The sequence below is a fragment of the Bos mutus genome, chromosome 9, assembly GCF_027580195.1.
Source record: "Bos mutus isolate GX-2022 chromosome 9, NWIPB_WYAK_1.1, whole genome shotgun sequence".
Classification (NCBI taxonomy): Eukaryota; Metazoa; Chordata; class Mammalia; order Artiodactyla; family Bovidae; genus Bos; species Bos mutus.
This window is the reverse complement of record NC_091625.1, coordinates 28,071,836-28,088,537: the sequence shown is the minus strand read 5'-3', so window position 1 is coordinate 28,088,537 and position 16,702 is coordinate 28,071,836. Positions and strand designations below refer to the sequence as shown.

The following is a 16,702-nucleotide window of genomic DNA, read 5'->3' as shown; positions in this document are numbered from 1 at the left end:
TGTATTCTTTCCAGATATAATATACAATAAATACAAAAACAAATCCTCATACAGTAGAGTGTGTTGTGATGTTCTATCTTTGGCATTCCTTGGCTCTCACTATAAGGACAGCAACATGTACTATGGAAAATATTTGTGTCTCCTGATGCTTCTAGGTAACTGCTTTCTAAACAAAGAGAAATTGCTAATGGTGTTTGTGGTGTGTGTGTATGTGTGTATCTTTAAAGTGGGGAAATTTATAAAGATTTTCTTAACACTCAAAATTCTGGTCTAGCCAAGTACAATCTTTATGAGAAGAACAACTGAAAACCACATGATCCCTCAATGAACTACAGATAAAATTAGAGGTATACTTTTAGACTTTTGCAAAAGTTAAATTAACTAAATTTCTAATTCTTACATAATATGAGGTTCAGTTTACTGAATTACATTAACGTAAAATTTTTTCACCTATCACTATATGAATTTTCCATAGCATAAAGTTTAATCAATGCTTCCCTAACAATCATAATGCAGAATAGGTCCAGAGGTTCAATATACACAATTTTACATAGATCAAAAAATGTATTTGAAACCTATTAAGAATTATGAGTAAAAGTTTGTCCCTAGTAGAGTTTGTAAGTTCAAATTTAAATTAATGAAACTAACTCTTTATAAACCATTTAATTGTACTTCAGTGCATTATGAACTAGTTTCAGATTACTTATACTTCTAAATATAACTAAAATCTATATAAAGAAGAGAATTACACAATAGTCAAACATCATCTCAGGAATAAATATTAGAATATTATGATGAAATCTGTAGAATGTAAGTGATTTATTCTCACATAAATTTCTTAATTTATTAAAATCACAAAATATATTTTCATATAAATTATTTGTCATAAATATACCATCACAAAAACATTCAAGTTATCCAAATACTGTATTTTTTATGATCTGTATAGTTAAAAAATATGAAGCCATTGCTTTATAATATTTAAAATTGAAATGATTTACTAAATCAATATTAAAAAGTCATTGAAAGACTCATTTTTATATAAGCCAAGAGTGTAAGTGTTTATAAAATAAAATGTATTTAGTAAAAGAATGAATTATAAAATCATCTGAAGGAGTAAATTCATATCTCTAAAAGCCATTTCCAGTCTCTGAACTTTCTGAGGCAACATTATATAATTAATGAAACTGACACCAACATGAAGGTAAAAAGAAATAAAACAATCTGTGTTTAAATCAGTTATATGTTAGGTATTATTATTAGTGTGGGCATTTTATATTCCAGTCAGTCTTCTCTTAATTTGCTGTGGTTATAAAAGCAATTTGCAAATGCCATAAGATGAGCAGCCCATACCTTTATACTAGCGAGGAGAAAAATTATGAAGCTTAATGAAAGCAAAGTGATTTGATTCTCACTTATACTGAAGCGGATTTCACAAGAGAAAAGGCCTCCTAAATCCTAAATACTTAACTAGGAGTTTACATTTTTTCATATCCTTTCACATGTATTTTGAACTCCACATCTTGTCAGACAGGCAGGTCAAGAATAATAAACCCTGTTTTTTAGAGAAGAAATTTAGGCCCAGAATCTTGTCAAAGCCAACAAGTTGAGAATGGGATCCATGCTCCTACACCTCACCTTTATATTTCAGAGACTAATGTATCCACCTCAAAAAGAGGCTGACAGAAACATTCAACCGAACTCTAAAAGCCCAGGTAGTCTGCAGAAACCAAATTTGAAAACTTTTTCAATGTGATTTAATGTGATTTTTATCTTGAAAAGCCCAAGGAAATCAATCCTTGACTAATTTTTTAAATTAGTCAATCCTTAACTTAGTTTACTTATCTGAAGTGTGAGGGTTTGAATGATTTTCTTAATATATTTGTGTAAAAATACCTAAATTTCTGATATTAGGAATTTGTCTCTAAGAGGAGAAATTATTTTCATTTTATTCTTGACAAAATTATGCTAGTTTTAATCTCATCTACTGATTATAATTAATAGTAAATATTATAATATTATAATGTATTAAAAGCCAAAGGATTGAGGGAATAACAATTAAAATTATTAGCAATGTGCGCTTTAACAGAAGGTACAACATCACCTCAAATGCTTTTACTCTACTGTGCTGTAGTATTTTCCTCAAGCATATTCTAGAGTGATATATTTATTATATAGCTGCATAAGTAAAAAGAAAATGCATTATTTATAGCATTGTGATTTATAACACTGAAATTTTAGACTTATTGGGAGAATCAATTGCTGAAGTCGTAATACAGACTCAAGTAATTTACTTGTATTGCTGGTTTTTCACTTTGTTTTAACATTATTTTTCAAGCAGTAGAAATTGTTCTTGCATAAACAGAATTGTTTCATCTCTGTTCTTTAAACTATGATCAGCCAGGTGGTGTTAAAACCACAAATCACACATGAAAAAATGTCTACCAACTGGCCTGAAAATTTTCCTTATTCCCAACAATCTTCAGCATTTTTCTTGATGTAATTAAGCAGTTTGTGGAGCTTTCCTGTTCTGAACTTACACTCAGAGTTTAGTTATACAAAAGAACAAAAACCCAGATTGCCACCTCACATTCTCCCTGGCAGAGAGAAACATGCAAGGACAGTGATAGAGAGCAATCGATTTAAAGGTTATTGTCGTCCGCCTGTCTGAATCCAGTGCTTTCCTCCTCACGTTGTTGTCTTTCTAAAGAAGATAATGTCAACCTCCTTCATTTTTTTTTACCTTGCTCCACTGTCTTGGTTGTTTTCTCTTCCTTCTTTCCAGGTACAGCTGCAAAGCAGAGATAAGGTTTAAATAAAAGTTCCAATGGAAATGCTGCTTCTGCACTAAAAGGCATCTTGTAACTCATTCAATGCCAAAGATTTCTTCTAAATAGACTATTTTAAAGCTTTTTCAATACTTCTCATTTCTCTATAATTCAACAGAAACCTACTATTATAAGTCTGCTCTTAAAGAATTAGAGAAATAAAAATAATTCCTTGCCCTCTTCTTACTAGTTTTTACATACTGTTTCCCACTTTATTCTCTTACATGTTGCTTTGATAAACAAACTCTGTGAGGAGTTCTGCTTGACAGGATTATGATTAATCGACTTACATTCCAGGTTATTGCTGGAACCACTTGGCATCTTGAAAATGTCAACTAGGTGCTCCTTTAAATTCATGCTTAATATCACTTAATCAGCTCAAAGGACAGTGTAGTCATGCTTGAGATTTGCTTAAATATTAAATGAAGTCATCCCAAATCACAAGTAACCAAAAAAAAAAAAAAAAAAAAAACAAGTATCACTTTGGTACTGTTTCCGATGAACTACTGAGATTTTACTGCTGCTGGTGGAGCAGTAAAATTATGTTTACCTGTTTATACATCCAAGAAATACAGTTCAGACAAAGTCAATGTACTGAAATAACTGATTAAAGCAAGGATCTTCAGAGGACATTGGCAACTATTAGAAGAAGGATGAATGGGAAACTGAATATTGCCATAATACCCAAGTATACCCTCAAGAGCTGTGCAGGGAAAACTGCAACTTTGAAGCGAAAATTTTGTTGTCACCAACTTAACACACTGATGAAACTTAGAACCACTCATCCATAATGGGACATCCAGATATTCAGTGCTTCTAATGACACACAATATGATATACAACAGTATCACCTCTGAAGTACCCTTGCCGAAGCATTCAAATGGAATCAAGTTAAGCCAAAGATTTAGTTTAATCAAACATGGGATATAAAGAACATATTAAAAAATATTCTGAAGAAACAATTATAGAAAACCTAAAGTGTCTGCAGTGTAAATGACCATGATCTTTTCAAAAAGTTAATGATATTAACTAGAGCAAAAAAAGGGAAAAGTTTTATATAAAACTTGCTAAATTCACTCAGTTGTAAGAGTTCATCTGTAGATTCTTTAGAAATTTAAAAAAAATTAAAAAAGAATTTTTCAAATAGACAATTTCACCTGTGAATAAAGTTATATTTTTAATTTTTTTAATTTATATACAAATTACTTCTTTTTATCACTTTATTGCAAGGGATGGAATACCCAGTATAATGTTTAATACAAGTGCTGATAGCAGACATCCTTGTCTTTTCCAATTCTCAGTGAGAAATCTTTCCATTTTTTCCATTGAGTATAATATTTGTTAATAGTTTTTGTATATATATTTTCAGAATAGGGAAGTTTCTTTCTACATTAATATGAAATACATCAAATGTATCATTTATGAAAGGTTTAATTTACCTTTATATTATTATGGTTAATTATGTTGATTTTTGAAATTGCATTCCAGAAATAAAACCAACTTGGTTGCATGTTGTCTTCTGCATGTAATATCAGGCTTTTTTGTTGTTGTTCAGTTGCTAAATCCTATCCAATTCTTTGTGGCTTCATAGACTGCAGGCTTCCTTGTCCTTCACCATCTCCTGGAGCTTGCTCAAACTCATGTCCATTGAATCAGTGATGCCATCCAACCATCTCATCATCTGTCACCCCCATCACCTCCTGCCTTCAATCTTCCTGGCATCAGGGTCTTTTCTAATGAGCCAGGTCTTTGCATCTGGTGGCCAAAGTATTGGAGCTTCAGCTTCAGCATCAGTCCTTCCAATGAATATTCCAGAGTGATTTCCTTTAGAATTGACTGGTTTGATCTTGCAGTCCAAGGGACTCTCAAGAGTCTTCTCCAGCACCACAGTTCAAAAGCATCAGTTCTTCAGTACTCAGCCTTCTTAATGGTCCAACTCTCACATTCATACTTGACTACTGGAAAAACCATAGCTTTGACCATATGGACCTTTGTTGGCAAAGTAATGTCTCTGCTTTTTAATATGCTATCTAGGTTTGTCATAACTTTTCTTCCAAGGAGTAAGTGTCTTTTAATTTCATGGCTGCAGTCACTATCTGCAGTGAATTTGGAGCCCAGAAAAAAACTCTGTCACTGCTTCTATTGTTTCCCAATCTATTTGCCATGAAAGGATGGGTCTGGATGCTATGATCTTAGTCTTTGAATGCTGAGTTTTAAGCCAGCTTTTTCACTCTCCTCTTTCACTTTCATCAAGAGGCTCTTTAGTTCCTTTTCGCTTTCTGCCATAAGGGTGGTGTCCTCTGCAGATCTGAGGTTATTGACATTTTACTGGCAATCTTGATTCAGGCTTGAACTTCATCCAGTCCATTTTGCATGATGTACTCTGCACATAAGCTAAACAAGCAGGGTGACAATATATAGCCTGGAAATACTCCTTTCCCAATTTGGAACCAGTCTGTTTTTCCATGTCCAGTTCTAACTGTTGGTTATTGACCTGCATACAGGTTTCTCAGGAGGCAGATAGGGTGGTCTGGTATTCCCATCTCTTGAAGAATTTCCCACAGTTTGTTGATATCCACACAGTCATATGCTTTAGCATAGTAAATAAAGCAGAAGTAGATGTTTTTCTGGAACTCTCTTGCTTTTTCTATGATCCATCATCAGATGTTGGCAATTTGACCTCTGGTTCCTCTGTCTTTTCTAAATCCAGCTTGAACATCCTGAAGTTCATGGTTCACATACTGTTGAAGACTACCTTGTAGAATTTTGAGCATTACTTTGCTAGCATGTGAAATGAGTGTAATTGTGTGGTAGCTTGAACATTCTTTGGCATTGATTTTCTTTGGGATTGGAATGAAAACTGATATTTTCCAGTTCAGTGACCACTGCTGAGTTTTCCAAATTTGCTGGCATATTGAGTACAGCACTTTCAAAGCATCATCTTTTAGGATTTGATAGTAGCTTAGCTGGAATTCCATCACTTCTATTAGCTTTGTTCATAGTGATGCTTCCTAGGGCCCACTTGACTTCACATTCCAGGATGTCTGGCTCTAGATGAGTGATCACACCATTTGGATCACACCATTCATATTGATCAACATTTGGAGGGGTCTATTTCAGGGAAAAAAGTAGATTTGTGCTGCATACCTTCAGAGATTCCAGCTACTAAGGAAACAAAGTAGCTACCATTCTTATACAGTAATGCCTTGATTATGGACAGAGAGTCCTGAAATGAACTGTGAGGTGGAGAAGTTGGTTTCCCATAGTTTCAGGTTTGTTTTCTTTTTATTTATTTTATCACTGTTTAATTTACCTGCAAAGTTCCAGCCTATAGCAAACTTCAATCTCACTTTTATTACAAAGATACCAAAAGATGCTTTCTCAAATTAAAGCTAGTGGCTTTAGTATTTATGTCTTACTATATAATACTATTGAGGTAACATTGATTAATAATGTTATGTAACTTTCATGTGTACAAGATTATATTTCTACTTTTGAATACATTACAGAATGCTCATCACCAAAAATTTAGTTTCCAATCATTACTATCATATTTACACATTCATCCCCCTGCACCTTCCCCACCATTCTGATCTCTCTATCTACATGTTAGGTTTTGTTTTCTTTGTTGACTTATTTTAGTTTTCTGTTTTCTATATTCTACTCATGAGTAAAATTAGGTGATACATGCCTTTGTCTGAGTTAATTCACTTGATGTTACTTGCATGTGCCACAGCACTTTAAATATGTCTAAAATTAATCTTGTCTCCTCTCACAAAATAGTTTATTTTTATCTTTCTTTTTTATTTTTATTACTCATTATTACTCATTTTATTACTCATTTTCATTTTTATCATTTCATATTTATATTAAATAATATTCTTCTAGTTGTTGTTGTTTAGTAGTTAAGTTTGTCTGACTCTTTGTGACCCCATGGACTGTAGCCCACCAGGCTCCTCTCTCCATGGTATTTCCCAGGCAAGAATATTGGGGTGGGTGGCCCTTTCCTCCTCCAATATTCTTCTAGTACTCAGATTCAAAACTTTTTATTAGATAATTTCTGAATTTTTCCCTTGTAAAGTTGGACAGTTGTCAAGTTCCATAGAATCTATTTTATAATAATGCTCATATAATATCCCTTCTTTCCAATTTCATGACTAATACAGATCCTAATGCACATTGTCTACATCATTGCCAAAATGTCCTAACTAGCCTTAGTTCAGTCAGTCAGTTGAGTCGCTCAGTTGTGTGCAACTCTTTGCAACCCATGGACTGCAGCATGCCAGGCCAACCTGTCCATTGCTAAATCCCAGAGTTTACTCAAACTCATGTCCATTGAGTCAGTGATGCCATCCAACCACCTCATTCTCTGTCATTCCCTTCTCCTCCCACCTTCAATCTTTCCTAGCTTCAGGGTCTTTTCAAATGAGTCAGTTCTTCACATCAGTTAGCCAAAGTATTGGAGTTTCAGCTTCAGCATCAGTCCTTCCAATGAATATTTAGGACTGATTTCCTTTAGGATGGACTGGTTGGATCCCTTGAGAGTCCAAGAAACTCTCAAGAGTCTTCTCCAACACCACAGTTCAAAAGCACCAATTCTTAAATGCTCAGCTTTCTTTATAGTCCAACTCTCACATCCATACATGACTACTGGAAAAACCATAGCTTTGACTAGACGGACCTTTGTTGGCTAAGTAATATCTCTGCTTTTTAATATGCTGTCTAGGTTGGTCATACTTTTCTTCCAAGGAGCAAGCATCTATTAATTTTCTAAAGCAAAAGTCTGAGTATCATTCTTATACTTACAATTCTTCATTGACTCCCTAGTGCTCATAAGATAGAGCTGAATTTTAAAATCAGGCCCCCTTACAGCATTATTAGCACAAGTTGTATTAATTCATATTGTATTCTTGAGATTGTTATTACTCTTCATAGACATGCAGTTTCCCTCTGCTTTGCCTTCCTCTGTTACCTAGGCCCAAGATATTCTTTAAACTAATTATTATATAACTAAAGTCTACCTGTTATTTATGGCTTAAATTTAAAAGTCACCTTTTACAGCAAATCTTTTGCTTTTCCTCAGGTAAGAATAATTTTTAAACTCCTATGGCATTTTATCTCTATTTATCTATTTACCCTGTTGGCTTTCAAACATAAACTATGATCATATGGAAAACATTTAGCTGAAAGCAAAAAAAAAAAAAAAAAAAAGGCCTAAATAACTCATGGTGTCAATCAAGATTCATATATTCATGATTTTAATTGCTCAAGTAATATCTGAATATTTCCTTAAGTTTTCACATAGTGTATGACCCACAAGTATATGTTGAATGAAAATGAAAGGTATTTGAAAACTTCAAAACAAATATAAAACAGTAAGATAATTATCATATCGATGATTTAATACTATATATCTCCAAATAAAATTTGACTTTAAAGCAAGCTTAAGATTAAACAATTTATACTAGATATAAACTGGCACACTGTGATTAATTTAAAATATTTAATTATTTTTCTAACTTTGAACATTTAAAACAATTGTAAAATCAGTAATTTCCACTTAACATTGTAACACAGTTCCTAGTTCAAGCCTCAATATAGAATAACAAAGTCCAGTATCTTAAAAACAAAGAAAGCCTAAAGGAGATTGGGGGCTGGTTACTATATGTATGATAAAACAATATATATTTCATGTGTGATTAATCATCACTGATAAGGAGAAATGAAACTACCTGACAAATGAAAAGAGTCTCCTTTGAATGTTATTTGTCACTTGTCAGACTGGTCCCTACCTGAGTTTCAAAATGTTTATGATGGCTTTGGAAGGAACACTTGTTTCTGTTCATTTTCTATAGCTGGAAGGAAATCTAATATGTAGAGTCATATTTAAATTAATGATTGAGGTATGAGATCTAATTAACTAGAGGCAAAGTAAATAATGCCAATATTCCATTTTCATAAACAGGTTATTTACCTCCTTGCATTTCATTCTGAGCCTAGCAATCAGTTCTAATTAATCCCAACCAAAATGTTTGGCCTTACTCTAAACTCAGAGATCATTCTTGGTTGAATATTTCAGTGAATTCACTTAATTAAAATTCAATATTAATTCAGTATGTCTGTTTACTCGAATGGGACTTGACTAACTCCATATTATGTGTGCTCATATTTCTACCCTAAATATCTAGGCTCCAAGTGATTCAGAGTCTGTGTATGGGTCAGCTACTAGTTTTCGAATCTTTCCTTTTAACTCTGTCTCCAGACTGTCTTGACAATCAAAGATTTCTTGACGCTCAATATGTGAAATCTAATTCCAGATAAAATCCATATAACTACTACTTGGACATCCCACTGGTTTCATTCATGGCTGAAGATTTTGAATACAATTCTGCCTTCCTTCTGTTCTTGCTTTAACATATATAGATGTACTTACCTTATAGTTACTTACTAGATCCATGTACCCTGTATCCATGCCTAGATTATGACTTTCTCTGAATCTGTATTTAGACCCTTAGCCTTGTTATTGACACCATGGAATTATCCATTCTGAAGCACCCAGGTTTTACTCACACATTACACTTAATGCTGACAAGCAAAAGTGATTTTAGAATAAGACCTCATAAAAGAATGACATATATTAATATGGGCTTCCAATAAATTCAAGTCTCTGTCACTTACGGCAAATTGATACCTAGTAAAACATGTCAATGAAACAGGTATGGTGGTCACTTATCACAAAAATGACATCACAAATACTAGGTTACTAAGAAAAGAGCCGTCTAGGAAACAGATTTTATTTCTGTCTACTATAAATTCAGAATAATAAGTAGAATTATATTTGAAAAAGAAAACCCATTAAATAATTCAACTGATTCTAATTAGGTATTATCTTACAGTACAGTTTATATTTCCTTTAAGTATCTTTCAATTTTTTGTCTTTCATTAGTATATACATGTGTATAGTAACTTGTACACTAATTTATATAACTAACATATTAATTTATAGTTTATTAACTAATATATACATTTATCAATGTATCCACATATTCATTTATATATATGTATAAATATAACTTGGGAATGTGGATATGTATCATATATATTTTATATCTCCCTATAGTCCTGATGCATATTTTCCTAAAGAGCATATGCAATAAAGAGCTTTTAAGAAGAAAAATGTTAAGTCATTTTAGTGGCACATATGGGAAAGGGTATGTGTGTAGTGTTTGTGTGTGTGTGTGTGTGGTGGAGGATAGGGTTGCTAAACTGTGTCTTGAGATTCTTACAAAGACACTGGATATATTATTGATTTCATTTCTATTTGTAAAGCAAAATCACAAATTTTAAAATTATCCCAGTTTATTTTGAATGGAGAATATGTAAATTTCTCATCATACTGAATATTTTTAACATATATTAATGTTCTTAAAGTTATTCTTTAGACTGTCAACTAAGAAGAGTCAATATTCACATAATGGTTGCTTCTGATTAGATGTGACAAGAAAAATAGATTTAAAAACTTAAATTCCAAACTTCCTAATATGTTTCCTTCCAGGCAAGCATCCCAAGGAATGTAATTTCTAATTTTACACTATTCTTACATAAAGTGAGCATTGTTCATGGAAGTTCTACTGGTCAAAGTTCTGTTTGTTCAAACCCTAAACATATAAATCAGTGTACTAAGTTTGAATGCTCTACAGATGATTGGATCCTGTGGAGTTTACACAGTTGCATTTCTTCACTTTATTTTCAAAAACTAACTTAAAATTGGACTATAATTACTATCTCTAGTTTATGACCCTAAAAGAATAAAAACGTTTGGCATCAGAGTACTGAAGACAAAACCGTGTTAAATAGGTACTACAAATCTTGTGAAAGTGACTTTGTTCCATATCAGCGAAATAGTAAAATCAATAAATAAGGCTCTTCTATAAGCATTCAACAATACATTAAGTTAGAAACTTTAGCATAAAGACGTTACAGTCATGACATCTTTTTCTTTAAGCTGCACTGACCTTTTTTCGATGAGGCAGAACCAACCTCTTCTTTGGTTCGTTCAGTCTCTGTAAATTCAGGTATTAAAGAACAAGAAATGGATATTAGACATGCCAGGTCAATACCTTATAGTATTCGAAGTCAGACAAGACTAAAACTACCTAAAGGATAAAATGTATGTGGCACCTAAGAGCAAAGCAAGCAGCAGAGAAAACTTAGCTTTAATGTGCTTGAATTTTTTTGTAACCAATTGTTAAATAATACAGAAATTCTCTTCCAAGATACAAACCTTGTGAAAAATGCATGCCTTTCCAATCCCCAGTAAGCTTAAGTAATACAATATCACCAAAGCCTTTGAAACCTCTTATTTGTCTTACTACTCTTTGCATACCTCTCTCTTTATCTCAGAATATCATTGCCCTAATTTCTGTATAAATCATTTCTTTATTTTTCTGTAGTATTTTATTACATGAATTTATCTCCAAACGAAGGTAAAGCCATTATACACAGGTTGAGTTATATTGTTTAGTGATAAAACTTTATATAAATTGAATTATATTTTTAATTCTTGTAATTGGCTTCCTTCAAAATGTGCTGAGATGCAGTGTTAAAATAGTTTAACGAGATGGCCTACTAGACTTTAACAGCTTTAGTGCCTTTACTGGTCTACATAAAGAAACCAAAGGCAGAGTAAACAAGATTTTTCTTGAATCAAGAAAATGGTACTCAAGAGCAATTATCGTAAGAGCCAAATAACTAAATTTTCCCAAATAAGGCGATATATGTCATAGCCAATTAATATTTTTTTGCTTTGCTTCCAGGTAATCTGTACAAAACCTTTGCCCTAGCCCCTACGAGTGGAGTTGCCATCATGTTTTTGTCACTGCCCTATTTGATTCACTGTTTACTTAAATAAGCTGTTTAACTTTTTACACAAGTCATGCTGATAGGAGTAGCTGTAGTTGACTGCTTTCACTGCTGTGTAGTGTATCCCACTGTATACACATTCTACATATTATGGATCCATTCCCCTGCCAATGAACACTGGGTCCTGTCCAATTTTGCATTATTATAAATAATGCTGCTATGAATATTCCTGCATATGAATCCTGGTGCAATGTGCAAGAATTTTCTTAGAAGTGAAAGTGCTAGGTCATAGCATGTGCTCATGTTTAACTCTAAATAAATGCCATATTTTTCCAAAGTTTTACATTCATACCAACAGTATATGTAAGAGTTTCTATTGTTTCATAGCATAACCATCACCAGAATGAACATTTTCCTCCATTTTTGGTCAATTTGATATGTATAAAATAGTATTACTGTGATTTTAAGAAAATTTTCATTATTACTAACACACTAAATCTATTTTGATACATTTTCAGGCCATTTTGTGTCTTTATTGTTTTATTTTTGATACTTGCTTATATCTTTTACTTATTTTTTTCTACCCACTATTCTATCAAGTTCTTTGTCCTTTATTAAGAGTTTTTTTTTTTTTTTTTCACTACTAACCTCTAGTTACTAATATATGCTACAAACATCTTTTCCACATATGTAGCTTGTCTTTTGGAGAAGGCAATGGCACCCCACTCCAGTACTCTTGCCTGGAAAATCCCATGGACAGAGGAGCCCGGTAGGCTGCAGTCCATGGGGTCGGGAAGAGTCAGACATGACTGAGTGACTTCACTTTGACTTTTCACTTTCATGTATTGGAGGAGGAAATGGCAACCCACTCCAGTGTTCTTGCCTGGAGAATCCCAGGGACAGGGGAGCCTGGTGGGCTGCCGTCTATGGGGTCGCAAGAGTCAGACACGACTGAAACGACTTAGCAGCAGCAGCAGCAGCAGCTTGTCTTTTATCTCTTTATGGTATCTATTGATTGGATTTAATTTTAATATAATAAAATATATTAAACTTTTTATAACTTGAATTTGCATGTAATTTTTGAGATTCAACTGTATTTCAAAAAAAATATAAAAATATATCTTCCTATACTTATTTAATGCCTTGTTTTGTTCAATTCCTAAACCATCCAGAATTGATATTTTGAAGTTGTACAAAGTAAGTCGCTCAGTCGTGTATGACTCTTTGCAACCCCGTGGACTCTAGCTCGCCAGGCTCCTCCGTCCATGGGATTCTCCAGGCAAGAACACTGGAGTGGGTTGCCATTTCCTTCTCCAGGGGATCTTCCCGACCCAGGGATTGAACCCAGGTCTTCCGCATTGCAGGCAGACGCATTAACTTCTAAGCAACCAGGGAAGCCCTAGGAATAAATTACTTCTTTGCAATAAATACCAACTGCATCAGCAATACTCAAAAATAATCTCTCCATTCTCTATTGAAATGGCTGTTTTTTCTTACATCAGATTTTGATCAAGTGGAATTATTTTAGGTCTCTTTTGTCCCTGTCCTACTGGAAAACTTTAGATCTGCCCCACTATCATGCTACCCTTTAAAACGCAATATCAAGAGATTGCTTTATTAATAAGACTCAAGTCACAAAGCACTTGTCTCAATAGTCATATATTTTAGTGTTACTTTGCTGTACTCATTATACTTCCATAAAATTTATTTCTGATTTTCTCTTTGAAATTCTTTCCTCTTCCTCCCTGCTGCCTTGTTCTAAACTGAACTCAGATTCTTCTACTAGTACTTCTTTATCTAGCTTGGTTTTCTTTGAACCAAACTTGATGAATATTCTTAAGCTCCAAACCATGACATTTTCCAGTTTCAGGATAGCACCCAGGACACCAACTGTGGCTTTATAAGTAGGATTAAACAAGAAGCATATCTTGCCCTACAATCTAAATCAGTCCCAGGTCTATCACAGTCTAGTTTTTATGGTACATAAATTCCCAAACCAGCACCTGGCATTGTATCAGTGCTATTTTAAGTTCAATCAGGCAGCATCATATGTGATTTGGGTAGTGATCATATAATTTATCATCTAAACTAAGCAGGTGAAAAGAGTTGCTAGTAATTATTATTCTGGAATAATATGAATATACCCAGTCTGCCCTAAATGACTGAGATACAGTGTCATATAGGACATGCAACCTGTGGTCTAGACACATCTCACTGATATCAGATCTATTAGTTTAGGCCTATAGATCTTTTTCCCCAGCAATTTCCATGACAGAATATTTAAACTGAATAAAAAAGCCATGTCACTTTCTAAGTAATATAAGCTGTTCCCAAATAGTCTTCTAGTATCATATATTTGAATAAATTCAAAGGTACTTTATTTTTAAATTCTGCATACTGGATATTCCTGGAAGATCATGACATATATTGGTAGATCAAGAGATAGATGTGTGTAGATGTGTGACTCATGCAGGTTAGGTATTGAAATGTAGTTAAGGTGATAAGCAGAGTCAGGCTTGGTGTCTGAGCATAACAAAAATCTAGTGTGGTGCTAAAATCAAGAAATGAAAAATTCCTGATTGTTGTCATTTAATTCAAATTTAGACCCACAATTAAAAATAACTAGACTTTGGCTCTGATCTTGTCTTTGTTATCTTTTTTACTCATAATTCAAACTGACCACAGGCTAGTCAAATATGCACAAGAAAACATTATCAAAGCCCTGCTGTCCTTGATAAGAGGAATGTATGGCAGTACTCTACAAGGGTTTGAAGAATACTGGTTGGTCCTTGAAGTGTTCTTTGGGAAAAAGAGAATGATGTCTAATGTATTTGCTAAGCACTGTCTACTATATTCCCTCTTGATCACCAAGAGTAGTGTAAAAGATCTGCATCTAAAAACCTACTTGTTTCATCCCCTTCCTTCTTGAAAATAACTAGTCATAATCATCAACCCCTATATCATTATCCAATGTGGTGGTAAGGAGTTGGGGGGGATGTGCAGTGGACTGCAGGAAGGAGAACTGGGTGTGTTGAGGCTTTTTTTTAAATGCAGTATGACAATGGAAAAGGTAAATTTTCATTCCAATTCCAAAGAAAGGCAATGCCAAAGAATGTTCAAACTACTGCACAATTGTACTAATTTCACATGCTACCAAGCTAAAGATCAAAATCCTTCAAGCTAGGCTTAAACAATACATGAACTGAGAACTTCCAGATGTATAGCTGGATTTAGAGAAGGCAGAGGAACCAGAGATCAAACTGCCAACATTTTGCATTGAAGAGAAAAACAAGAGAATTGCAGAAAAATATCTACTTCTGCTACACTGACTATGTGAAAGACTTTGACTGTGTGGATCACAACTAACTGTGGAAAATTCTTAAAGAGATGGGAATACTAGACCAACTTACCTGTTTCCTGAGAAATCTGTATGCAGGTCAGGAAGCAATGGTTAGAACCAGACATGGAACAATGGACTGGTTCAAAATTGGGAAAGGAGCACGTCAAGGCTGTATATTGTCCCTCTGCTTATTTAACTTATATGCAGAGTACATCATGTGAAATTCCGGGCTGGATGAAGCACAAGCAGGAATCAAGATTGCCGTGAGAATTATCAATAACCTCAGATATGCAGAGGATACCACCCTATAGCAGAAAGTGAAGAGGAACTAAAGAGTCTCTTGATGAAGGTGAAAGAGGAGAGTGAAAAAGCTGTTTAAAACTGTTTAAAATTCAATATTCAAAAAACGAAGATCATGGCATTAGGTCCCATCACTCATGGCAAAAATAGATGGGGAAACAATGGAAACAGTGGCAGGCTTTTTTTCTTGGGCTCCAAAATCACTGCAGATGGAAATAGCAACCATGAAATTAAAAGACCCTTGTTCCCTAGAAGAAAAGCTATGACAAACCTAGATAGCATATTAAAAAGCAGAGACATTACTTTGCCAACAAAGGTCCATCTAGTCAAAGCTATGGTTTTTCCAGTAGTCATGTATGGATGTGAGAGTTGGACCATAAGGACTGAGTGCTGGAGAATTGATGCTTTTGAACTGTGGTGCTGGAGAAGACTCTTGAGAGTCCCTTGGACTGCAAGGAGATCAAACTAGTTGATCCTAAAGGAAATCAGTCCTGAATATTCATTGAAAGAACTGATGCTAAAGCTGAAGCTCCAATATTTTTGCCACCTGATGTGAAGATCCAACTCACTGGAAAGGACCCTGATGCTGGGAAAGATTGAGGGCAGGAGGAGAAGAGAACAACAGAGGATGAGATAGTTGGAGGGCATCATCAACTCAATGGAAATGAGTCTGAGCAAACTCCAGGAGATAGTGAAGGACAGGGAAGCCTGGTGTGTTGCAGTTCATGGGGTCACAAAGAATCGGACTCAACTTAGTGATTGAACAATAACAATTATAATGGAATCTTTATCAACCTGCAGAAATTGTAAATCTAGGTTTGTCATCTCTGTTGGTAAAATGCACTCCTGCTCCATCCACATAATCACTGATGCATAACTTTACACGTGGAGGCAGTAAGTGCCCTTCCGTAGTGCATGCTACATCACTGAACCTGAATGATTTCTCTTTTCTTCAAGCTTATGACACTATGAGAACATCCACCCTGTACTGATACAGCTCCAAACTAGTCTAAGTCCTCCAGTGTTTTTCTTATACTGATTTTGGCTTCCTTAGGACCTAGAACAAATAATTCTACACCACAAATTCAATTCACATTCTAGTTATTTCCTTTAATTGAGTGCTGAAGACAAATTACCTTTTACTTTTCCCATAGATTTGCACTAGTGCTGTCAATCTCACCTTTCCTTGTTAATTCAATTATCCCATAAATACTTAATTTATATTAAACTATACATCTCACTTCCTCACTTGCTCTCATAACTTAAGATAATGTAAAATCATATCCTGAATATTCAGGTTACATACACAATACTATATGCCCCATACTTTGTAAGTAACAGAAGGAATTTTCAATAGTAAATTTAATGTGAT

The 16,702-nt window shown here is 34.1% G+C and overlaps 1 protein-coding gene across 50 annotated transcripts in view; it reads right to left on the bottom strand.

The window, feature by feature from the left end:
* Positions 1 to 16,702, bottom strand: part of TRDN (triadin) — a 415,022-nt gene that overhangs the window by 104,512 nt on the left and 293,808 nt on the right. For all 50 annotated transcript variants that reach the window (XM_070376309.1, XM_070376300.1, XM_070376303.1 and 47 more), the window contains 2 exons: positions 10,844 to 10,891; positions 2,744 to 2,791 (listed from right to left, as the gene is read on the bottom strand). In XM_070376309.1, the coding sequence (XP_070232410.1) occupies positions 2,744 to 2,791; positions 10,844 to 10,891 (96 nt within the window). The remainder of the gene's footprint in view (positions 1 to 2,743; positions 2,792 to 10,843; positions 10,892 to 16,702) is intronic.